Source organism: Rissa tridactyla, chromosome Z, assembly GCF_028500815.1.
Source record: "Rissa tridactyla isolate bRisTri1 chromosome Z, bRisTri1.patW.cur.20221130, whole genome shotgun sequence".
In the NCBI taxonomy this organism is placed as follows: Eukaryota; Metazoa; Chordata; class Aves; order Charadriiformes; family Laridae; genus Rissa; species Rissa tridactyla.
Window position 1 is genome coordinate 34338071 of NC_071497.1, and position 24491 is coordinate 34362561.

The 24491-nt window shown below is 43.6% G+C and overlaps 1 protein-coding gene across 1 annotated transcript in view; it reads left to right on the forward strand.

Moving 5' to 3' along the window:
* The window catches only part of PIGG (phosphatidylinositol glycan anchor biosynthesis class G), a 91600-nt gene extending 67511 nt beyond the window's left edge, over positions 1-24089 (forward strand). The window contains exon 13 of the mRNA XM_054186508.1: positions 22520-24089. Within this exon, the coding sequence (XP_054042483.1) occupies positions 22520-22745 (226 nt within the window). The 3' untranslated portion in view covers positions 22746-24089. The remainder of the gene's footprint in view (positions 1-22519) is intronic.
* Positions 24090-24491: the final 402 nt, after the last annotated feature.

Sequence of the window (24491 nt, forward strand, 5' to 3'; positions counted from 1 at the left end):
GCACTTTGCCTTTCTTTCTTGCATGCATGTATGCTTTCTCTCTCTCACACTTCTCAGGCTCATGTGCTCATGCTTTACCTCTCGTGCATGCAAGCTTTGCCTCTTGGGAGCATGCTTTGCCACTCTCCCTCTCTCATATACACCGTGCTGCTTTGTCTTATGTCTTTTGCTGGTGGTGTCTCAGTTTACGTACTTTGCTCTCATTCTCTCTTGCTTTCCTGTCTAACATCCTTTCCTGCCCTCTTATGCATTTCAATCTCAATTTTTCTCTTATTTGCATTTTATCTCACTCAAGCTTTCAGTCTCTCACTATGCCCCTCTGTCTCGCTTGCTATCCTGCACTCTGTCTTGCTATACATCTCTCTCTTGCTCGCTATCCCTCCCTCTCAACCACCCCCTCCAACTGTTCCTCTCTCTTTTGAACTTTCCGTCTCACTCTTCATCTCTTTCTTCCTGCCTCCCCTCTCCCCCACCTATCTCTGTCTCCAGTTCTCTCTGTCCCCTCTCCTGTGCTTCCTTGGTCTCTTTTGCTCTGTCTCCCATCTTTCCGTCTCTTAGATGTGCGTTTCCTCTCTATGTCCCTGCTCCCTAGCAGTCCTTCTCTTCCAGATATGTTTTGCCTCTCTCCCTCACACACTTTGCTTCTTACATGTTTTTCTCTTATGCTTGTCTTTTTCATTCTCCCTTGCTTTGCCTCTCTCATTTTCTCCATCCCTCATATACTTTTCCATCCATCTCTGACACATTCTTGCACACACTTTCCCTCTCACTCATGCTTTCAATCCCTCACTTGTGCTTTCTCTCCATTGTTTGCTATTTCTGTTTACTCCCTGTCCCTCTTCCTTGCTCTTGGTATCCCTCTCTATCTCCCCATCTGACTCTTGGGCTTTCCATTTTGTCTCAAATGTGTTCTCTTTCTCCCTTACATATTACACCCCAGTCTTACTCTGACATTCCTTCTGCCTGCCTGTCTTGGGCTTTCTTAGTACTCCCTCTCTCTGTCCTTTCATTTGTCTCTCTCCCTCAGACATGCTTTCCTGCTTTGCTACGTGCTTTCTCACTGTCTTAGTTCCCTCTGTCTGCCCAGGTATATCCCTATGTCCCTCTCTGTTATGTCCCCCTGCTCTGTCCCTCTCCTTGGCCCTGTTCTTCCCCTCTCACAGAAATTGTCTCTCTCTTTCAGGTGTGCTTTCCTTCTCATTCTGATCAGCTTTTTCTTTCACAGTCCATTCCCCTCTCTCACAATCTTAAACACACATTTCCTCTCTCTGATGTACTTTGCCTCTCATACATGTTTTGCCTCTCTCTCGGTTTCCTTATCTCTCATGTTCTTGTGAGCATTCACGGTCTTGCATGTTTATTTTGTGTTTTCTATTTCTTCTGTTCCCCACTCCCCTTCCCACCCCCATCTCCCTATTTCTTACTATTGCTCTCACTTTACCAATGTATTTCTCTCTCTCCTCCTCCCTTCCAAGTTATTCTCCTTTCTCAGATGTGCTTTCCTTCTCTCAGACATTTTCTCTTTTACATGTTCTTGCTTTTGCAGTTTTCCTCTTTTGCTTGCACTTTCCCACTTGTGCTTTCTTTTACTTTTGCTTTTCTTCCCTCTCTTGTGCTATTCCTTGCTATCTGTTGCTTCTCATGTTTCCATTTTCTCTTGCTTTTTCCCTCCCTCTGTCCTGTGCCCTTCCCACCCACCTTGTTTTGCCTGCTTTCCTGTCTTCACCTGCCTTCCCCCCAACCTGTTTCCCCTCTCTCATGGACTCTCTTTGCCTGTCTCCCGCATGCTCTTCCATCTCCAACAGTTTTCCTCTTTCTTGTGTGCACTTTCCTGCTCATGCTTGTGGTTTCTTGCTTGTGCTGTCACTCTGTTGTTCACTATTTCACTCTTGATTGCTCACTTCTCCTTCTCTTGCTTTCCCTCTCCTGAGCTTTCCATTTCTCTCAGACATGTTTTCCCTCACTTGGATGTGCTTTGCCTTTCTCTTGGACATGCATTCCCACTCTCTGTTAAGCTTTCCCTGTTGTGTGTGCTTCTCTCCCTCTTGCTTTCCTTGTCTCCCTTGCATGGTCATGCTCACTAGCACACCCTCTAACATATTTCTTCTCTCCCATGGTCTCTTGCTTTCTCCCTGTCTTGCATGCTTTCTTCCCTCACTTTCACAGAGACTTTTCCACTTGCTCACTTTTCCTTGCGCTTTTCCTCCCTCTTTCTTGTGCTGCACCTCTCTCTGACATGCTTTGCTTTGTGTTGCCTTACCTCACACCTGATTTGTCTCTCTCTCGTGATTTGTCTAAGAGGTTTTTCTCCTCTCTCTCCAATGCACTTCCCTTCTATCACCCCCCGCCCCTTGCTTGTCTTCTCTCCTGAACATACTCTCCTCGTCCTCGTTTTTCCTCTCTTTTGCACTTCCCTCTCTTGTTCTGCCTCACTTTCCCTCTCCCCCTGTTGCTTTGCCACTCTGTCTTTTGTTCTCCTCATCCTTTCCATAGTTTTCCATCTCTGAAACATTTCCTTTCTTGCATGTACTTTCCATCATGTATGCTTTCAGTCTGTCTCTCATGCTTTCTCCTCTCTGTTGCTCATGATCCCTCTCTCTATTGCACAGCATGCTCCCCACTACCCCTGTCTATCTTGCATTTTCACTCTTAGACACACTCTCATGCTTCCCTTTTGTCTCTTGTGTGCTTTACCTCTCGTGTGTTTTTTTTCTCTTGTTCCCTCTCACTCTTTTGCTTTCCTCTTCTCTGTCTTGCTTTCCCATTCTTTCGTCGTCTTGCATGCTTTCTTCCTGTTGCATAATTTAATCTCTCCTGCTTGCAGTTTTTCCTTTTGCTCATGTTTCCTGTCCCACGTGATTTTTCTTTTTTCTCCCTTTCATGCTCTGGCCCCTGCTATCTGTCTCTTTCTCTTGCGTCCGCTGCTTCACTCTCTTACTCTCTCCCTCTCCGCCCCCAACCTTTTTCTCTCCCTCTCAATTTACTTTTCTTCTGTTTTCACTCTCTATCCCTTTTTGTTTTCACCTCTCCTTCTCACTAGCCCTCTTATTGCTCTTTCTCTGATACACTTTTCCACTGTATAATTTTTCCTCTCTTGCATACTTTTTGTCACCTGCTTTCTTCTCTCTTGGCTTTCCCTCTCTTGAGTGCCCTTTCCCTGTCATAGGCACTTTGCATCTCTCTGTAGTTTCACAGTCTTGCATGTTTTTTCTTTCTCTTGTACTCGTGTCGTGGTTTGGGCAACTTGCTTCTCCCTTTCTTCCTCCCTCTCTAGCATGCTTTCTCTCAGTCACACAGTCCCTTTCTCTTCTGCTTGCACTTTCCCTCACTCATGCTTCATCTCTTTTACTTTTGCTCCCTATTTTGTGCTCTCTCTCTCTCTCACTATCCTTTTTTTCCTCAATTCCCTTCTTTCTCTTTTTCACTCTCCTTGCTTTTGCTCTTTCTCACTTTCCTCTTTCACTTTCCCACTCTCACATGCTTTCCCTTTTGTCTTAATGCTTTTTGCCTCTCACACTGTTTCTCTCATGTCCTTTATCCTTCTCTCACATGCTTTGCCTCTCTTGTGTGCTTTTACTTTCTCTTTCACTTACCTATCGTCACTTTCACTTTCTAGCACTCTCTCTCTCATGCTTCCCCCTCCCTTGGGTGCTTTTCCATCTCTGACACATTTTTCTACGGTCTTGCGTGCACTTTCCCTCTTGCTCATGCTTGCAGTCTCTTGCTCATGCTTTCCTTACTTTTGCCGCTTGCTATCTCTCTTTCTATTGCTTACTGTCTCTACTTCTCTCTCAGTATCCCTCTCTCTTTCTCTTGCTACCCCTTCCTCTTTGTGTCTCTTGCTTTCCCATTGCCTCAGGCATGTTTTCTCTCTCCCTGATGTGCTTGCCTCTCCTCCTTCTCCTCAGATTTCTTTCTCAAGCTTTCCCCCTGTCTTGGTCACCTGGTCTGACATGCTTCATCTCTTGCATGTGCCTTGCCTCTCTTGTGCATGTGCTTTGCCTTGCCTCGCCTCTCTCACATGCTGTTGCACTCTATGGTGTACTTCCTGTCTCTCTGATGTGATCTCCTACTTGCTCCTGCTTCCCTGATGTGATTTCCCTTTTGCTCGTGCTGTCAGTATCTTACTTGTGCTTTTCTTCTCCCTCTCATGCTAACCCTCTGTATCTCTTGCCACCCTCTCTCTGTTTCCCTCTCTCTTTCTAGCTCTTTCCATCTCTTTCCCATTCCCTCCTTCTTTCCACCATTCTCTCCCTTCCCTGTCCCCCTTACACTCCCTCTCTCTTGCACGCTTATGTCTCTGTCATTCCATTTGCATGTCCTGCTTTGCATCTCTCACACGCGTTCTCTTTCTCAGACATGCCTTCCCTGTTACATTCCCTTTGCCTCTATCTCGTTTGCCATCTCTCTCATGTGCTTTCTCTGTCTTGCATGTTTGTTCTTTCTCAGGTGCTTTTCTCTCTCCATGTCTGTTGCTTTCAACTTCTTTATCTTGCTCTCCCTCTCTCATGTGCTTTCTGCTTCTCTCACACAGTCCTCGCTTTTGATTGCACTTTTCCCCTTCCTTGCACGTTCACTTGTGCTTTTCTTCCCTTCACCACCTCCTATCCCTGTCTTCCTTTGTCTTTCTGTTGCTTTGCCTCGTTCCTTCTTCTCCACCTCTCCTACTTTTTCTCTCACACTTTTCTTCTGTCTCTCTGAGACATGTTTCTTTCATACTGCTTTCCTTCTCTCCCTCACACACTTTCCTACTCCCATGTCTTACACGGTTTGCCTCTTTGACTTGCTTTGCCTCTCTGTTTTGTGGCTTGCCCCACTCTCTCTCTCCACCACCTCTCTGGGCAGCCTATTCCAGTGCTCTGCCACCCTCAAAGTCTCGCTGTATGTTTCCTCTCTGTCATATGCCCATCTTGGATGTTCATGCTCTCTCTCTTCAATGTGCATTCCCTCTCTCCCGGACACACTTTGCCCCCTCTCTTGCTTTTGATAGATTCCTTGTGTGCCTTCACTGTCTTGTGTGTGTCAGCTTTCTCTTGTACATCCCCCTCTCTCTGTATCCCTTTGCTCTTCTGCTCTCCCCCTCTCTTGCATGCTCTCCCAGGCACATGGTTTTCCTCTCTCATGCTTGCACTGTCACTCCCGCTGTCAGTTTTCCGTGTTCTTTTCCTCTCTCTCTCTTACGCTGTCCCTTTTGATTTCTTGTTATCCTGCCTCTTGCTTTCCCTTCCTCTTGTTTTCCCTCTCTCTTTTCCTATTCCCCTCCCTCTTTCTCTTCCCCCCCTTATTCCCATCTTTCCCTGTACCTACCCTCCTTTCTCCCTCTCTCTCTCTTGCTTCCCTGCTTCTGTCCCTCTCTCTTGCCTTCCCTCTCCCTTTCCCTTGCTTTCTCTCTGATACGCATTTTCTCTGTCGGTTTCCCTTTCTCACACACTTCCCCCCTCAATCACATGCTTTTCCTCTCTCCTGTCACCTTTTTCTCTCTCCCTCACATACTGCGTCCCTCTGTCACAGCCTTGCCTCTCTTGCACATGCGTTCTCTAGCATTGCCTTTTCTTGCTCTCTCAGTCTTTCTTATTCCTCCAAGCTTACCCTCTCTCTCCACTCTCAAGCCTTCCTCCCCGCCCCCGCGAATTCCCTCGAATGTGCTTTTCTTCGTCTCTCTAATGAGGTTTCTCACCCCGCCCCCTCGGTCCTTCCCCCCTTCTCTCTCTTCCAGCCTCTCCCTGAGCCTCCTACCCGACTCTGCCTTCCAGCTTCTGCATGCTTGTCACTTCTCTCACGCACTTTCCCTCTCTCACATCTTTCTCATGCTTTTACCTCTCTCATTCTCTCTCTTTTGATTTCTTTCCCCTTCTTGCATGCTTTTGCATCGCTCACACCCCTTTCCTCTCTAGCTTGCGCTTTCCCTCCTGCACATGCTTTCAGTCTCTTGCTCACAACCCGTCTCTGCCCTGTTCTTCTCGTCTCTCCTTGTGCTTTCTCTGTGTCTCTTGCTGAGTCCTCATCTCACCGTCTTACTTGCCAGTCGCCCCCCCGCTCTGCATACCTGTCTTTCAGTCCCTCATTTATTTGTCTCGCTGGCCCCCCCACTTTCGCTCTCAAGCACCTCCCCTTTTCCTCTCTCCCCAGCGCTCCCTCTCTCGCTTCCCTTCTGTCTCCCCCCCCTCCTCGCTTCCCCACCATTTTACTCTCTCACAGACAGCCTTTCCCTCTCTTTCTCACACACTTTTGCACTCGCTGACAGAAAACATAGTTTCTGTCACTCTCACATGTTGTCCCCCCCGGACCCGTCTGTCTGTCTGTCTCGTGGTCCCTCCCTCTCTCTTGCAGGCCGTCTGCCCCTCACTCTTTCCTCCCCCCCCCCACCTGCCTTGTCACTCACTCTGTCTCTCCCCTTCCACCCTGACTGGCCCTCTAGCACCTCCCATCAGTCGTCCCTATCCCCCCCGTCCCCGCCTCTGTTCTGGCTTTGTCTCTCTTTTTGGCTCCCCCACCTTGCTGTCCCCATCTCCTCCCCACCCGTCCTTTTCCCCCCATGTCTCCCTGTCCCTCTTCTCACTAGCTGTCCCTGTCTATCTCACTCACTGCCCTTCCCCCCACACGCTGTCCTTCTGTCTCTCTTGCTGTTCTGTATCTCTCTGTCTTATGGTCCCCATCTTTCTCACTGTTGCCCCCTCCCTGTCCCTTTGTGTCTCTCCCTGCCCTTGCTGTTCTTTCCTCTCATGTGATGTCCCTTCTTCCTCTCTCTGTGTTCTTTCTTCTCTCCCTCTCAGCGTCTGTCCCTCCCCCTCTGTCACTTGCCGTCCCTCCTTGCTGGTGCTGTCTATTCCCCTCACTCCTTCTCTCCCACTGTCCCGCCTGGTCTCTCCCCCCACCACTGCCCCTCACTCTCTCCCCACCTCCCCTCTCACCCCATACCTTCCCCTCTTTCCCTTCCACTGTCCCTACTGCTCTCCCTCTGCCTCACTGTTCCTTTCATTCTCCCTGTCTTGCTCTCTGTGCATCTCTCTATCTCGTTGTCCCTACATCTCTTTATCTCTCTCTCTCTCACTGCCCCTACATTTCTTTCATGCTCACTATCCCTCCCCCTTTCTCACAATTTCCACTTTCTATTTTCCCTTCTTGGACACTTTGCCTCTCTCACAAGCGCTCTCCCTGTCTTGCACATACTTTGTGTCTCTTGCATGCTCATTGCCTCTACTGCATAGTCTTTTCTCTTGCACACTTTTTGCCTCCCTTGAATAAGCTCTCCCCCTCTGCCTTACAAGCTTTTTGACTCATATTCACCCTGTTACATCCTTTCTGTATCAGTTTCTCCAGTTTGTGCTTTCCTTCTCTTGCAGGTGCTGTTACGTTTAACCTGGCATGCTTGAGCTCTTGCACACTTGCCCTCTCTCACGCTTTAACTCTCTCACTTCTGCAACCCCTCTGTCATATTTGCCCTGTTTTGTGTGCTTTCACTCTCATATGCTATCCCTCTGATTTGTGTATCCCATCTCATGCACTTTCCCTTTCTTTTGCCTTCTCTCCAGTGCTTTCGCTCTCTTGGGCACACTTTCCCTTCCTCATGCAGCCCTTTTCCTCTGTCCCTCATGCTCTCTTGTATACTTTTCCATCTCACTGTGAACTTTCCTGTTCTGTTACATGCTTTCCCTCTTTCATGTGTGCATTCTGTCTCTAATGAACATCTCTTCTTTTTTCCATACATTCCCTCCCTCATATCTTTCATCGCATGCATTTCCCCTCTCTTGCTCTTTCCGTTGCACCTTTCCCCTCTTTTGTGCAGTTTCCCCTGGACTTCACGTATCTTACATGTGCTTTTCTCTTTTTCTTGTGCTTTGTCTGCCTTGCACTTTGCTAACACTCTCACTTTTCCCTCTTGTCTTACGCACTTCCTCTGTCTTAGGCTTTCCCTGTATCTCATGTTTACCTCTTGCAGGTACTCTCTGTCTTATGTGCTTTCTCCCTCTCTCATGTGTGCTCTGTCTTTAACTCTCTCTCATGGTTCTGCTTTCCTTACAGATTCTATATAGTTTCTCTGTCTTATGTGCTCTTTCCCTTAATCTTGGGCATTTGCTCTCTCTTGCATATGCACACTGTCCCTTTCTCTTGCATTCAGTTTTCCTTTTTCTCCTTCTTGTGCTCCCCTGCTGTTGTGCCCCTTTCCTCTTTCTGTCATGCTCTTTACCTCTTTCTTGCATGTGAGGGTCTTTCCTGTCTCTTGTGCACTTTCTCTCTCTTGCATGCTGATTATTGCTGTCCTGGGCTTTTTGTGTCTCTTGTGCAATTTTTCTTCTTGTGCACTCTTTCCCTCCCTCTCCATCACTGTCTCATGCTTTTTCTTGCATTCTTTCTCTTTCTCACACGCTGTCCCACTGGTGCATGTTTCTCCTCTCTTGTGCGTGCAATTTACATATCTGTTGTGTGCTTTCCTTCTTACTTGCTTGTACTTTCTCTCTCTTGCATGTTTCAGTTCTCTCTCATCCTTTTCCTCTCTGTTATGTATAGGCTTTCCCTCTCTCATGCACTTTCCCTCTGTTGTGGGTTAACCCCAGTCCACAGTTAAGCACCACACAGCCATTTGCTTGCTCCCCTCCCAGTGGGATGGGGGAGAGAATCAGAAGAGCAAACGTGAGAAAACTCGTGGATTGAGACAGAGACAGGTTAATAAGTGAAGCAAAGCTGTGTGTGCAAGCAAAGCAAAATAAGGAATTCATTCACTTCTTCCCGTCGACAGCCAGGTGTTTAGCCACTTTCCTGGAAAGCAGGGCCTCAGCATACATAACGGTTACTTGGGAAGACACGCTGTAACCACAAATATCCCCCCATATTCCTTTCCCCCCCAGCTGTTATTGCTGAGCACAACTTATGGGATATCCCGTTGGTCAGTTGGGGTCAGCTGTCCTGGCTGTGTCCATTCCCAACTTCTTGTGCATCCCCAGCCTATGAACTGGGGAGGCAGCATGAGAAACTGAGAAGGCCTTGAATATGCAAGCAATGTTCAGCAATAACTAAAATGTTGATGTGTTACCAACACTGTTTTCATCACAAATCCAAAATGCAGCACCATATGAGCTGCTATGAAGAAAATTGATTCCATCCCAGACAGACCCAGTACACGCTTTCTTTCATGCTTTAGCTCTCAATAATTCTGATATGCTCCTTCCCTATGGAATGGGGGGGAGTCCCCCCATTTTGCTTTTTGCATGCTTTTTGAGTCCCTCTTATGCTTTCTCTCTTACTTTCTTGCTTGTTCTCTCATGCTCTCTCACTTCCCTGTCTTTGTCTTTTTCTTGAGGTCTGGGGCTTCTCTTCCTTGCATGCATTCCTTCTCATGCACTCTTCCCCTCTCTTCTGCAGCACTCTTTGCCACTCACTGTCTCTTGCTTCTTAATGCTGTTCGATACTCTCTTGCAGACATGCTCTTTGTGTTTCTCGCTCATTTTTTCTCTACCCCTCTTTTGTTCTTTACATCTGTTTCATGCTTTCTCTCTCTGTCTTGCATGTTCTCCCGTTCTCTCTAGCATGCTTTTCTCTCTCTCTAGGATATGGCCTTTTTCTGTCATGTGTACGTCTTCCCTCTCTCCCTCTGTCACTCATGCTTTCTCTCTCACACACTCTCTTCTGCTCTTTTGTGCACTTCTGTCTCCATCTTGCATGTGGTTTCATTTTCTTGGGCTTTCCATCTCTCACATGCTTTACATCTTCCTTGCACTTGCTTTTTGTTGTGAATATGCAGCAACCTGTTTCCTCTCTCATGCACGCTTTTCCTCTTTCTTGCATACACACATGCACTCCCTCTCTCTCACACGTGCTTTCTCTCTTACTTGTGGTTTCTCTCCTGCATGCATGCCCTGCCATGTTTTTCTGCTCTTTCGTGTCCTTTTTCTCTCTTGTGCACTTTTCTCAATCCTTCCTGCTGTATGCTTCTGCAGGCTTTCTTGCTCTCACACTTTTTTTATTACTGTGTGCTTCTCTTCTCCCGTTTGTGATTTTCCTGTCGTGTATTTCCCCTCTGCTGCAGTTTCACTCTGTTTTACACTCACCATCTCATTTCTCCTCTCTTTTGCTCTTTCTCCCATCTTAATTTCTCAAACTTTCCTGCTTTCTCTTGCATACTTTTCCACTCTTGTGCTTGTACCTTTCCCTCTGCCATGCTTTTTGTCTTGCATATTTTCCTAATCCCATGCACCTTTTTTCTTATGTCTCTCTTTAGCTTTCCTTCTCACACAAGCTTTCTGTCTTGTGCACTTTTCGCTCTGTTACTCTTCTGTTGCTGTCTTGCTTTTCCATCTTTTTTGGAGTCTTGAGCTTTACCTCTTGTGTGCTTTGCCTTCCCTTCCCACTCATGATGCCTCTTCCTTTCTCCCACTGTCCCTCTCTCATGGTTTCACTCTGTATTGCATGCTTTCCTTGTCTCACCCATTCATGTTTTCCCGTCTTGGCCTTTCTTGTGTGTTGTTTTCCTCTTTTGTGTGCATTCCCTTTTTTGGGGGCATATTCCATCTCTCTTACTGTCACACGCTCCTTCCCTCTCTTGCATGCTTGTTTCTTCTCTCTGTCTTGTGCTTTTCTCTGCTTCTTGTACTTTTCCTTTCTCACTGATGTGCTTTCTATTTCTCTCCCTTCACCCCACTCCATACACTCCCCCCCCCCCCCCAATGCTTTTTCTGTCTTGCACACTTTCCTTTTCTGTCTTGCCTGTGTTCTGTCTCACACACCCCTTCCCTCTCTGGTACTCTCTCTCTTGCAGCTTCCCCCCACCATGTTGTGGTTTCCCTCTGCCTCTGTGACAGACTTTCTTTCTTTCTGCCATACTTCCCTGCATGTGTGTTCCTGTCTTCTTAGGCATGTCTCCTCTCTCTTGCATGTTCCGTCCCACTTTTCTCTTTTTCCTTGTGTGCGCTTGTACTTTCTCAGTCTGTCACATGCTTGCTCTCTCTGTGTTGTGGCCTTTACCCCTGTTTTGTGTTTTCCCTGTCCCCTGTGCAGATGTGCTTCCCCGCTCTGTCTTGCTTTTCCCCTTTTTTGTCCTATCCTGAGCGTTCTTTCCTTCTCTCGTGAACACACAATTGTTGTCTGTCCCTCCATCTCACACACTTTCCCTCTCTGTTATGTTTTCCCCTCTTGCATGCTTCCCCTTATACACATGCTCTTCTCTCCTTGTGTGTGCTTTTCGTCTCACTCTTGTGGGCTTTCCCTCTCTTTGTGTGTCCCTTTTCTATCTTGCGTGCACCTCCCTGTGCTCGTGTGCATAGTTTTCCACACTCATGCACACTTTCTCACTCATATGTACTTTTTATTATTCTTGCAATTTCTCTCTTGCTCACTCTCTCCCTCTTATTCTTTCACTCTTTTCATCTTGCTCTCCTGCTTCCTTTCTTTTGCTTTTTCCTTCTTTGATCTCTTGAGCTTTCCGTCTTTCTCATGCATATTGCCATGCGCTCTTCCCCCTTGTTCAAATCTCCCTCTTGCATGTGCTTTTTTCCTTTCTCACATGCTTTCCCTTTCTTGTACTTTCCTTCTTATACAGTTTCTTGCATGTGCTCTTCCCTTCTCTTGTGTGTTCTTGCCCCATCTCTTACGTAGCTTTTCCTTTTTTTTCACATGAATGCTTACCCTCTCTGTCACATGCTGTCCCTCTCCTGCACATGCGCTTTCCCTTGCTCTTTTCGTCTCTTTTCCTTGATCCCCTGAGCTTTCTCTCTCTGCTTTTCCCACTTTCTTTATTTTACTCAGTCTTTATTCCTTATGTGTGCTTTCTCTCTTAAGTATGCTCTCTGTCTTGCAGATCTTACCTCCTCTTTTGTGCTTTCCTTTTTCTCATTGCTTTCCCTCGTTCTCTCATGCTCACTCTTTCACTCTTATTTACTCTTGCCTAAAAACCTCCTGCAACGTGTGTTTCCTCTCTCTCTTCTTTCTCTTGCTCCCTCTTTTCCCTCTCACTTGCCCTCATCTTCTCTCACGTTCCATCCCTCTTTCTGGCTCTCTGTCCTTGCCTCTCACTCATTCTGTTTTGTTCTTGCTCTTGCCCTTTTGCTTACTTTTCCATCCCTCTTTGCCTCATGCTTGCTTTCCCCTCTCTTTCATTTGTTTTCCCTCTTTCCCTATTGTTTACTGTCTTTGCCTCTTGCTTTTCTTTGCTCTCTCTCACTTTCCGTCCTCCTGTCTTTCCCTCTCACAATCTTTCCATCTCACTCCCTTTCCCTCCTGTTTTCTTTATCTCTCTACTTCTGCCTTTGTGTCCCTCTTTTTCCCACTCACTTATCTCCCCTCTTACCTCTCTCCTTGTTTGCTTTCTCTTTCCGTTTTGGCTGCTCTCTTTCACTCTGCTTTTGTGCCTCTTGCTGTCTTCTATGCCCACTTACTTGCTCTCTTTCACTCTTCCCTTCTTTCTTCCTTGCTGCTCTGTTATGCTATCTTGTCCCCCCTCCCCTCTGCCTCTCCTTCCCTCTTGCTTGATCTTTTGCTTTTACGTGTTGGTTTTCTCTTTCATTTTTTTTTCCTGTCTCAGCTCACTTCTTGCCCAGGGCCCTTCCCTCACTCTCTCTGTTTCACTGTCCCTCCTGATTGCTCTGACTTGCACAGTCTCTCCTGTCTGCTTCTAGTTCTCTTGCTGCCTTTGTTTACCTCTCACGCTCTTTCCCTTGTGCTCACTTTTTTCTGTCACTGTCCCTCTTGCTGTCTCACTTTCTCACTCACCGTCTTTCCCACTGATTTTCTTTCACATCCAGTTTCACCTTACCACTTGCTTGGCCTCTTTCTCTTATTATCTCTTTCTCTCTCAATTGCTGTCTTTCCTCCACTCTTGCACTCTTTCGTTTTGTCTCTCTTTCCCTTTCTGTCTCTCTTTTCCTCCCTGTCCTGATCACTTTTGCCCTCTTCCGTTCTGGCTTGCTCTTTGTCCTCCTTTCCCTATTCCTGTCTTTCAATCTTGATTGCTCCTTTTGACACTCACTCTCTTTCCCTCTTGCTCTTTCCTTCTGCGTCTGTCTTTCTCAATTTCTTTCTTTCCCTCTGCCTCTATGCCCTGCCCACCTCTTTCTGTCTTGCTCCTTTCCTTTTGTTCTTCTACCCACTTCACAGAATGGTTGAGATTGGAAGGGACCTCTGGAGGTCATGTTGTACAACCCTCCTGGTCCAGCAGGACCACCTAGAGCCTCTTGCTGAGGACCATGTTCAGATGGCTTTGAATATCTCCAAGGATGGAGACTGCACAAACTCTCTGAGCAACCTGCGCCAGTGCTCAGTCATCCTTCAGTAAAAAAGTGTTTCCTGATGTTGAGCGGGAACCTCCTGTATTTGTTTGTGCCCATTGCCTCTTGTCCTGTCACTGGGCACCACAAGCCTGACTCCACCCACTTTGCAGCCTCCTTTCAGTTATTTGTAAGATTATCCCTGAGCCTTCTCTTTTCTAGGCTAAACAATCACAGCTCTCTCAACCTTTTCTCATAGGAGAGATGTTCCAGTCCCTTAGTCATCTTAATGGCCCTTCACTGACCTCTATCCAGTAGCACCATATCTCTCTTGTAGTGGAGAACCCAGAACTGGACACGCTATTCCTGGTGTGGCCTCACCAGTGCTGGATAGAAGGCAAGGAGAGGGGCTGCCTTGGAAGGCAGTCCTGAAATGCAAAGGAGTCCAGGAAGACTGGACAGTCTTCAAGAAGGAAACCTTAAAGGTGCAGGAGCAGGGTGTCCCTGTGTGCCCAAAGATGAGCTGGTGGGGAAGAAGACCGGCTGGCTGAACAGAGAGCTTTGTCTAACACTCAGGAAAAAAATGAGAGTTTATCACCTTTGGAAGAAAGGGCAAGCAACTCAGGAGGACTACAAGGATGTTGTGAGATTATGCAGGGAGAAAATTAGAAGTGCCAAAGCCCAGCTAGAACTTAATCTGACTACTGTCATAAAAGACAACAAAAAATGTTTCTATAAAGGCATTAGTAATAAAAGGAGGGCTAAGGAGAATCTCCATCCTTTATTGGATGTGGGGGAAAACATAGTGACAAAGGATGACAAGAAGGCTGACGTATGTAATGCCTTCTTTGCTTAAGTCTTTAATAATAAGACCCATTGTTCTCTGGGTACGCAGCCCCCTGAGCTGGAAGAGAGGGATGGGGAGCTGAATGAAGTTCCCATAATCCAAGGGGCAATGGTTAGCAACCTGCTACACCACTTAAACACATACAATTCTATGGGGCTGGATGGGATCCATCCAAGGCTACTGAGGGAGCTGGTGGATGTGCTCACCAGGCCACTTTCCATCATATATCAGCAGTCCTCACTAACTGGGGAGGTCCCAGTTGACTGGAAGTTAGCAAATGTGATGCCCGTGTACAAGAAGGGCTGGAAGGAGGACCAAGGAACTACAGGTCTGTCAGTCCTGCTTGTTTCCTGTATCTCACACCCTGTCTCCTCACTCAGACTCCCTTTATCTTACTTTTGCTTATTTTCTACTTCTCACTTCTGTGTCCTCTCTTTCCCTTGCCCTCCCCTCCTGCACTTTCAGCTGTTTCTGCTCTCCTCTCTCTCCCCTTTTTGCTCTCAGTCTCCCTCTTTTCCTTGCTATCACCCTCATTCTTTCTGTCTCCTTTTCTCTCTCCTTCCCTCTCTCTTTCCAACAGGTGATATACATGTTTTCCTCCTTTTTAGGTTCCTTGACCACTGAGCATACTCCAGCTGCAAAGTAACATTTGCAATCTTCTGAAAGTTGTGTCCTGTCGGTTTAATTACATCTTCTATGTCAGAGACAAGATTAGCGTTACAGTATCACCAAAGCTACATCATGAAAAATCCTGTGCTGTTTTTTCTGCATTCTCTTCAGCTAGAGTCCAGTGAGGAAGAGGGTCTACCGATACCAGGATATCTTCCTCAGAAATCAAATTGGCCTTGCACTTAATTGCTTGCCAAGGGAAACCATTTTTATTTATTGTTCCTTTTGTGCTTCATGATATTAGCATTGTCTCATCCTTTGCAGAGATCCTAGGGTATGAGTTCACAGATCCTGCAGTAATCTAGTTTGCTTGCAAGAAAAAAGCGCGTGGGACTCTACAATCTTTGTGCTAACATTGACTATTGTTGTTTTTAATTATTTATAAGTCAAACACTCCTCTAAACTTGTCAAAGTAAAAAGTATGTATGATAATTGGCCTTAGTAAGAGTATCCTTGCATAATCCTAGAAGTCATCTCATTGCACCACAAGGAAAAATGAATCTCTGAAGATTAATCCATTGCACATTGCACCAGAAAAAGCTGTGAAGAAAGTTAAGGGCAATATTCTGATACACTGCATGAACTATACACTGCACCGAAGGAATTCTTTCCCTTTTCTCTTCAGTACTTCGGATATTCCTTCCTCCTAATTCTGAAACAGAAATCTTCAGATTGAAAGGTAGTACCAACTTTATTTCTTCTCTGTAGTTAGTAAGGGTGCATGATGATGCTGGGTTCTCTGCTTAAGCAGGAGCAGAGCCATTCAGAGGGGCAATTCTGGAAAGAGAGGACCGTATTTATAGACTTTTGCTTTCATATTTGTTTATTGTTGAAATGTTTCTAGATGTAACCTGTACCTTTTCCTGTTAATAGCTTTGTCTTACTGTTCTAACTTGCAGGTTTGTTTCTCTTTCACAATTAGTTTTCTGTCCTTCTCTGTTCTGTAGCCAACATAACTGACGTCTTGGTTCTGGTAGATGTGGGTAGGACTGATGGGAATACTGTCCTTATGCAGTTATCCAGGATTTTTATATCTTTTTTACTCGCACCTTTTCTTGAAGTGCACAAGTTCTTCTCAAATGTGTATGTTATTGGGGTGGCAGGAGTAATTTGAGGAGAGAGCTGTTAAGTCACAAGTTTAAAAATAGTTACTGTAATGGAAAAATACAAGAAAGAATTGACTCTGCCCTCAGAGCAGAAGAGCAAGCATTGCTTCACAGAACCATAGGACAGATAAGGTTGGAAGGGACCTCGAAATATCATCTGGTCCAACCTTTCATGGGAAAGCGAGCTTCAATGAGATCGTATAGCAATCCTGTCCAGTTGCATCTTGAAAACCTCCAGTGATGGGGGCTCTACCACATCGCTGGGGAGGTTGTTCCAGTGATTGATTGTTCTCACTGTAAAAAATGTCTTTCTTACACTGAGATGACACCTCTCCCAGAGCAACTTGTACCCATTGCCTCTTGTCTTCTCCACGTGGTACGTGGTGAAGAGAGCACCTCTGTCCTCTTTGTACCCACCCTTTAAGTAAAAGGGTGAGTAAAAGCCTGAGTAGAAGCCTCCATCATGGAGTGTGGCCTTGTTGGCCAGTTTCCTACCCATACTTAAATAATTTCCTACCCATTACTTAAATAAGCGCCTCAGGTCTCCGGAAATGCTGCGTGACACTGTTCATGTGTCCTGTTAGACTGGTATATTCTAAACTGGTAAGTTTGAATTTAATTAAATAACATCGTAATAGTCTATTTTAAGTCTCTTTATGGCCTGCTTGTCCAGAAAAATTGTTGGAAACAATTCTTCTTTACACCTTTAGCTAAGATGATGAAGAGCTGTTTGTTTACAAAGGTGGACAGGAAAGCCTGTAGATACAGCTTCATTTTCTGTTAAGGTGCAAGTTTCCTTGTTATTCCCTGCATGTATGATGCTGATGTGAAATGCTTCAGGCTTTTTTTCTACCAGAAGTCTTCAGAAGTGCTAAGTGGATTTTGGAAGAACACTTGCAGAAAATTGACTAATGCTGGGCCTTGAAATAATTATGATTTGTGTTTTGCTTGTTAGGAATTTTACTGATTTGGTTATAGCTTGTTACTTTAAAATCTGGGCCAGTGTCAACAGGAGCAGACTGATTTAACTTGTTTGGTTTTCCTAGAGCTGAAAAGGGTAACATATGCTAAGGATTAACCTGAACAGATCCTTATGGGAAAGCTTGAGGCAGTGATAACAGGCAGGAACAGTCGCTGCATATATACCAGTGTGGCCTGCCACAGAAGTAGTGAGGAAAAACATTTCAAGCAGAGCACTGGGGATTTCATGCAAATCCTGTCTTTGAGGAATGGCTGGAACTCATCAATAGCCATCGTAGCTTATAGGGAGAAAGCTGGTTTCCTAAGTCAAAGGTACCTACTGAAAAGGGATAGCTTCTTTGTGATGAAGAAATCTAGAGATTACATGGCTATGTTGCCTGGAGTGCAGTTTAGCTATCTCTTTCCCTGCAATCCTGAAATAGACGTGGATGTTTGAGTTTATGAAGTGTTTTCTCTTTTCTATAAGGAAAGGTCAGGACTGATCAAGTGAAACTGAAAAGCAGAGAGTTTGCAATCCTTTGTAAGTTGATTGCCACAAGATCAGTATTTGGGGAAATGAGTGCACGCAGGGGATGAATTGGATCTAGTGGGCATCTTTCAGTTAGGTTGCCAAGATTTTTAGAAGCCTTTACTAAAAGTGTGGGTTGATTTCTTGCCCTAGTGGTTAAATGATGATAGTAGCCATTCAGAGTGGCTGTTCGGACTTTCTGGCTCAATGCCCACATAATTGGATTTCTATTTGCAATCTAATATAAATCTTTGTTAGGTATCCAGTTTATGAAGTTCCTCTGGAGCTATTTTCAAGGGCCAAGCCTGACTGAAGAAAAGGAATCTGAAACTTAATTGATATATTCCCTGTGTTTTAGAGCTCTGTTCTGAGCAGGTTTGCTAGTAGTGGATGCCAGTCAGAGGAGTTACCTCTGCTGGGTGACTGAGACTACTTCTCTTTCTGACAGGAAGCTCCCAGCACAACTGATTATGCCAGCAGTGAAAACAGGCAAAACTGTTGATATGATCCTACTTTTCCTGCTCTTGATACTGAAATGAAGACAATTGAAGTTTCATGTCTTAATGACCTTTTATAGATAAGTCTTTACGAGAACCTTCTGAACTATACTACAGTTCACGCATACTACAGTCCACTGTAACTTACTGCCATCGACACTTGACCTTGCTTAGGTAGTTGTAGTTTCTCCATCTTTCTTACTGGGAAAGAGGATGCACAGGAAAATCAATTGTCATCCCCAAGTTTCTTAATTTCCATGGTTGTCGCATATACTTGACAACCCTTTTAGCTTGCTGGCAACTGCCCTTTTTGACATCTGTTCATTGGTAGGGTTTGGTGTCAACAATTGTGGCTCTATAGAATTAATATTGTTTGGATTGATAGTCGATACCAGAGTTGATCATGCAAATTTCCAAAGGACTCTTAGTTCCCTTGGATCTGTTAAAAACATAAAGTGTTTTTCCATGATGATGCAGGATTGTGTGCTATAATCTAAAATAGCCCTGTAAGAATTATATTAGGTGAGAGTAGGGCATGTGGGAGAGATGTAACAAATTTGCTCTTGCTGCTAACTATATTGATATTTGCTTAGATCTGGGGAATTTCTTACAGATTGCGGATACCCTAAGATGTCGCAGACAGACACTTAGAGTGCTACAGGGTTTGTTTCTGACTGCAGCCCTTTATTAATATATACAGGACAGATTAACAAAGTGACAACTATTTTTCAGAAAGCACTAAACAGGAGATCTTGCAAACGGAAACTGCAGAAAGCCTAGAAAGAAGTGTGTCACTAATGCAGTAAAAATTGTCTTCAAATATGCAAATTCAGTATCCCAAATAAGAGGTAGTCTAGGCAGTGATATTTGGCTAGAAAAGCAGAGCTGGGAGGGCAGAAATGCTGGGTGTTTTCATACTGAAACCCTCCAGACATGACCCCCGTCCCCCAGTCCCAGAAAAGTTACAATCCTAGGGTATTCCTCACTTGTATGCTTGAATATTTTTAAAACGTTTATTTAATTTGGTGGGTTAGAACAAGGGTTGGAACAATGTAAAGCTGTGTATTTCAAAATTCTTCGTGGAAGCATTTGTTGGTCTGTGGAGGTTTTTTGCTTGATTTTTAAAGTACAAAACTTGTGCAACCATCTGCTAAGTATTCTATATAACTGGGAGACATCCTTTCACAAGAAAACAGTTGGTTTTCTTTCATGTTTTTGGCATAATATTTTTTTCATTTTACAAACCTTGTATTACCCATTTTAATAGCACCTTAGAGACCGATTGAGAGGTGAAAGATTTGTTGACAAAACATTGGCAGCTAGGATTTAGGAGACCCAAAGAAGCAGAAAACCTATTAATAGCACAATTTCTTGGCCATATTTTTCTACATATTAAATATTCAATTAAGAGAGAATTTTTATTGAAAAGCAATATGTGCTGTAGACTATACTTAATGTTTGCAGTCTAAATATGGTGTGTTCGGTGATGTTAATCTGTAGTGTTCTTTGGTGCAAAAAATCTTTAAAGCTATTGTTTTTTCTGGATCTAGCAGTCTTCAGTCTCAATCTCCCATGAAGTTCGGATATGTTATGTCATCTTTAACATGTTTTGGTTTCTATTAAAGTCCCCAGAACCTAACTTGCTATATGAGCTCAGTATTAGAGGCCTGGTGCTTACTTTTTTTAAGTCCTGCGTTGTGCAGAGCCCTTACTATTGGGCTAGTTCTGTCAGAAGATAGTATGTACAGTTTATATTCCTCTATGCTCTTCTCCTTTGAATTAGAAAAGGCATTAACTACTGCAAAGAGAGTTCAGTATGGAGTAGTTACAGGTTGATGCTTTAGATGTTTTCTGTAATCTTTCATTGTTTTCACTGAAACAGCACTGAGAGGTTGCAAGGTTATTCATTACTGCCTGATCCAGCTCATAAACAGTAGGATACATGAGTGCCATGCCATAGCCAGCTTTCTGTGCTCTTCTGGTGACTTTTGGAATAACTCAGGAACCAGCTGAACTACCTGGATTGTCTTGGTCGTGTTACCAGCAGCAGCCTCGTCCCTGGCCACAGCGTTCCCTGTGGCCTGGTGAAGCCCTCTACCCTGTGGGCACTCTGTGTGTGTAGAATGAGCAGAGAGAGTGTACAAAGTAACTATTAGTTATTCAGCAAATTAGGTGCCTGGCAGAAGCAAGAAGAAAGAATGGTGCTGTGCTTGAAGGACTGTCGTTGCTGTGGCATCAGAATAGTTGAGTAGGTCTAACTGCTTGTGCTCACTCATTCCAGTGCTGTTTCTGCAACAACACGCCTGTGAACTCTTATACCAGCTACAAAATAAACCAAATTATCCTGCTATTGAACCCCACTAACAGTTTAACTTTGTGGATACAGTGTGCTTCTGTTGCCTTCTCTAAATTGCACTGCTGCGTTATAATGTGAAACTGTCAAAAGATTTCCTTCTGCAGGTAGGTGTCTATGTTTTGTTGAGAAGTGCTGAGACCTTTTGGAAGTAAAGGTACTATATAAGCAGAAAGCAGTTAATTATTTTTACTATATCAGAATACAGAAGGAATTATACCATTTACTGATTGATTTGGGGATTCTTTTCTAGTAATCATAATGGGAAAATGAAGAATTTAAATGTTACTAGTAAAGATTACTTTGTGCTCTCATTCCACTATAAAATGTGAGTATCTAAAACATTATGTCTTCCTAATTTTTGAGCCAAAGATGTAAACACACAGAAATTCAATTCAAAATAATCTTCCAGCCAGTTCCTTCATAATAAAAAAAATAGCCATTTTATAAATTTTAGGAGCTTTCTCACAATAGGGTACCAAATATGTTGTTAGCTGAGCACAAACTAGGGAAAAAGATATGAACTGAAATTTAAATTTAAAATGCAGGGCTCTTGAAAGACCTGGATGTATAAGTTTGTGGACACACTCACTTTTGTCTTTTTGGATTCCCGTGAAAATCTCATCATTGAGCTTAGGTGTGGTAGCCACAGCCATTGATAGCCTTCATCTAGCTGGTCTATGAAGTGCTTTTTTTTTTCTCTAGAAAATGGTTTAAAAATTGCCTGTTTGCCTATCTAACTCAAAAACTATTTCCACTGTTTATTCAGTTGTATCATCTAACTACTACAAATACTGATTTTACTCGTATCATCTTGAAAACAGCTAAGACTGAGTGAACTGCAGTTTGTTTAATCCTTGTCAACAAAATCAGTTATTAAACATAAAGCTGGTTATTTACACAGGCTCACTGAAGACTAAGATAGTCATGCAGAAGCAGGGAGCAGCCTAGTTCACTCCCAAGTCACAGTTTTCTTGGCTAAGCAGCGAGCGAAATAGTTTTGTATGAACTGAATTGTATGTTTTGCATTGATTCACACTGGCTGTTCTTAGCGAATTTTTCAGTTCTGCTTTCATGACCGGTTCTTCCTTCCACTGAGAGCGTTGGGAATTTTGCTCTTGACTTCGATGGAAAACGGGACTGTATCTTAATTATTTTGATTTAAAGAATAATAAGTTTAATGGTTTATGTAAAATACTGCATTCTGTAGCTTACTTAGTCATAAGTGACTAATTTACATCTCACAGAAGTGCTAGTCATCTTAAATTTTATTACTTGGAATAAGATCAGAATTAAAAACCAGGAGGAGCAGAACAGATTCTCAGATCAGGATTTCAGTGTAAATCATTTCTGCTTTTGGCCAGTGCGTTCTTTTGGGAACTGATGATGTAAACGATTTTGATGGGGAGAGGAAATTTCACTGCTTATTATTCCAGTGAAATAGCTTTATTCCTTCCTTTTGTATTAACAGGTAAGCATCTGAATTTGGTGTGTATTAGTCTTTGCAGATGTGGTTTGGGGAAAGTGGACCCAGCATCACTGATTTGAGCTGGCACCTCAGGGGAGGGAGAACAATCAAAGTGCGGAAAACCCTTTCACTTCCATTTTCATCTGACTGCTGTCACCCACCAGAATACCTCAGCGTGGCAGATTTGCACCATGTAGGTCACATATGGAGCAGACGTTCCTTGCAATGCAGTGGGCCCAGCTGAGCTAAGCTGCTGTGACAGGAATGCAATGTATTTCTTGTGTAAGGCTAAGAATACAGTATTCTCTGGAGAATGTTATGTTAGCTAGCTTTGCGAAGTTTCCTAATAGCACAGTTTTTATGTTGCTTTGTACAAAGTTACTGGCTACGGGCAGCAGTGTATGCTGGCAAGTTTTATGCCCTTTAGAAGGGGAGCGGACTCCATCTGATTATCCGCAATATGGGTTGGGCAGCTTTGTGGAGCGTACTGAACTCTTTCTTCTCTGCCTTTTACCATCCAGATTCTGTGGAAAGGCACTGGAAGGCCAACAAGAGATGAAGCTATCTTGAAACTGCTTGATGGAAACTTTAACAATTAGAACAAAGTACATAAAAGCATAGAACCTTCTAAGTGTGAGGTGAACTACTGGGTGCCTTTATTGCAGTGACAGTTGCTATGCTTACACTTAACGTACTTAGGCACATTGTAGGATATAAAGAGGTGATAAGGACAAGTTTTATTAGTTACATCGTCATATCAATAATCAGTTTTCTAACACATAGTGAAAGATCCGTGAGTATTCTTTGTGCTGTGAAATAATGCTAAAGAGTGGAGGAAAATGGATGTCTTTACTAAGTTTGCCTGAGAATGAACTTCTCTGTTTTTGTTACCAGGAATGCAGCGGCAGTGGGTCACGGCTGTTTCTGCTACGCTCTAATGCGTTCAGTTCCAGTTGCCATCTACATTGTTTTGGTAACAGGTCTGCGTTACCACCTGTTCATATGGAGCGTCTTCTCGCCAAAACTACTTTATGAGGGAGTGCATGTGTTCATCACAGCCACCGTCTGCCTGTTCTTCACAGCCATGGATCAGAACCACTCTCACAAAGTGCAAGATTGAAAATAAGTGTGCAGTACGCAGTTCTGCATTGCAATGTCCATTATGTAACTGGAATGGAAGAAGGAAAATAATGGCTTTAAATTGTGCAGAATTTGAAGAGTAACCTTGTTTATCTTAGTCAAGATGAGGATTTGAAGGGCCTGTCCTGTTTAAAAACTGAGTTTGCTTTAAAAATGTTGAAATAAACTGTTTTTTCATGGATAACTTTTGTTCTACAGCTGTCATTATAGCACTGTCCAAATAACAGAATGGCAATATTATATGATTTGAATTTAAAAATGTACATCTTAATATAAATACAGGCCTAGTGCCTGATGAGCACTGAAAAAATCTTTTGCACATACAATTTTTTTACCTTCCTAGACTACAGAATCCTAAAAATATGCAGGACTTCTTGGTGCTGTTCACAAGATCTTATATTCGTTAGCTTTGGGGGTGTTTTTTGTTTGTTTTGTTTCTAGTGTGTGCATTGAAATTATTATTGAATTATTGTACAAATATCCCAGGTAAGAGATTTTTTTGTTTGTTTTGCACAGGCAGCATTTCTGTTTAAAGGCAGTGTTTTCTTTGTAAGATGAGTGCAGTCATTATCTATAATGGATTTCGATCTGCACTTCAGGCACTAGATAAGAAACACTAATGGGCTAACAAAGTAATGAATCTTCTGTGGAGTCCATTCACTGCTAACATGTTATGTTTCTTTTTGTTAATATATAAGTGTTAAATCACGTTGGTGGCAGCTGTGCTGAACATTTGATCATGTTTTCCACACTAGGGTAGAGAGTTATGAGCCATGAGCAGGAAAACAGTTTAATGGGCTAAGTTACCAGCAGAATAAAAGCTGTGTTTGCGTCACCTTCCCCCTAGTGACCTGTCTAGCCACCTCACTTGAACGTGTTATAATTAATTCCTAACAATGTTATTTTCCTTGCTTCTGTCTAGAAGATATACATTGATGACTATCCTGAGTATTAGTATTCTTTATGTGGGGTTTTTCTGCGTCCTATTTTTGTCCATGTTAGCAGCCAATAGGTTTTAATTTAAATGTATTAGAGGTGTAGCAGAAGAAAAGCGTACAGGGAACTTTAACTCTTGTTATAAGTCTGAAAATAAAAAGCTTTTAAGCCCCATGTAGCTGACAGCACATTTGTTGGGATCGCTGATAGACTTTTCATCTTATGTTTCAGATAGAGTAAATCTCAAAAAGTGGGCCTTGCCACGTATTGCTGTTCACCTGGAGAAGAGACTACTGGATCTTAATGTAACTCACTGTGACCTGTTGGAAGTTTGAAAATTAAATACTTTTAATAAATTGTTTTTCACTGTAAATTATGAAATATTTAATACAGTTTGTATTTGTGAATGTTGTACACATTTACCGCTTTCATCATTCTCAGTATTTTTCTGGTTACCTGTTGCCTAGCAACCATATGGGGATTATCGACATAAGGTCTGCTTACTTGGTTAATACCTAAGCAATCCTCCCTAACGTTCATACATAGTATGTTTGTAAGAGATTTGACTCAGAGATAAAGGGTGCTAATAAAGTGATGGAAGGGGTGGAGGGGAAGTTGCTTCTGGGGTGCAGAATCCTAAAACAATGTGGGGTGACAGTCACAAGATCTATTACTTCCTTCTGGTATTTTTTGCTTTTAGTGTCTCTCTTGGACATTTTATCCAATAGTGGAATCTAAACTATTGTGCGTGTATTAAGGTTGCATTTCTTCAGATTACTTAGTTAAATAA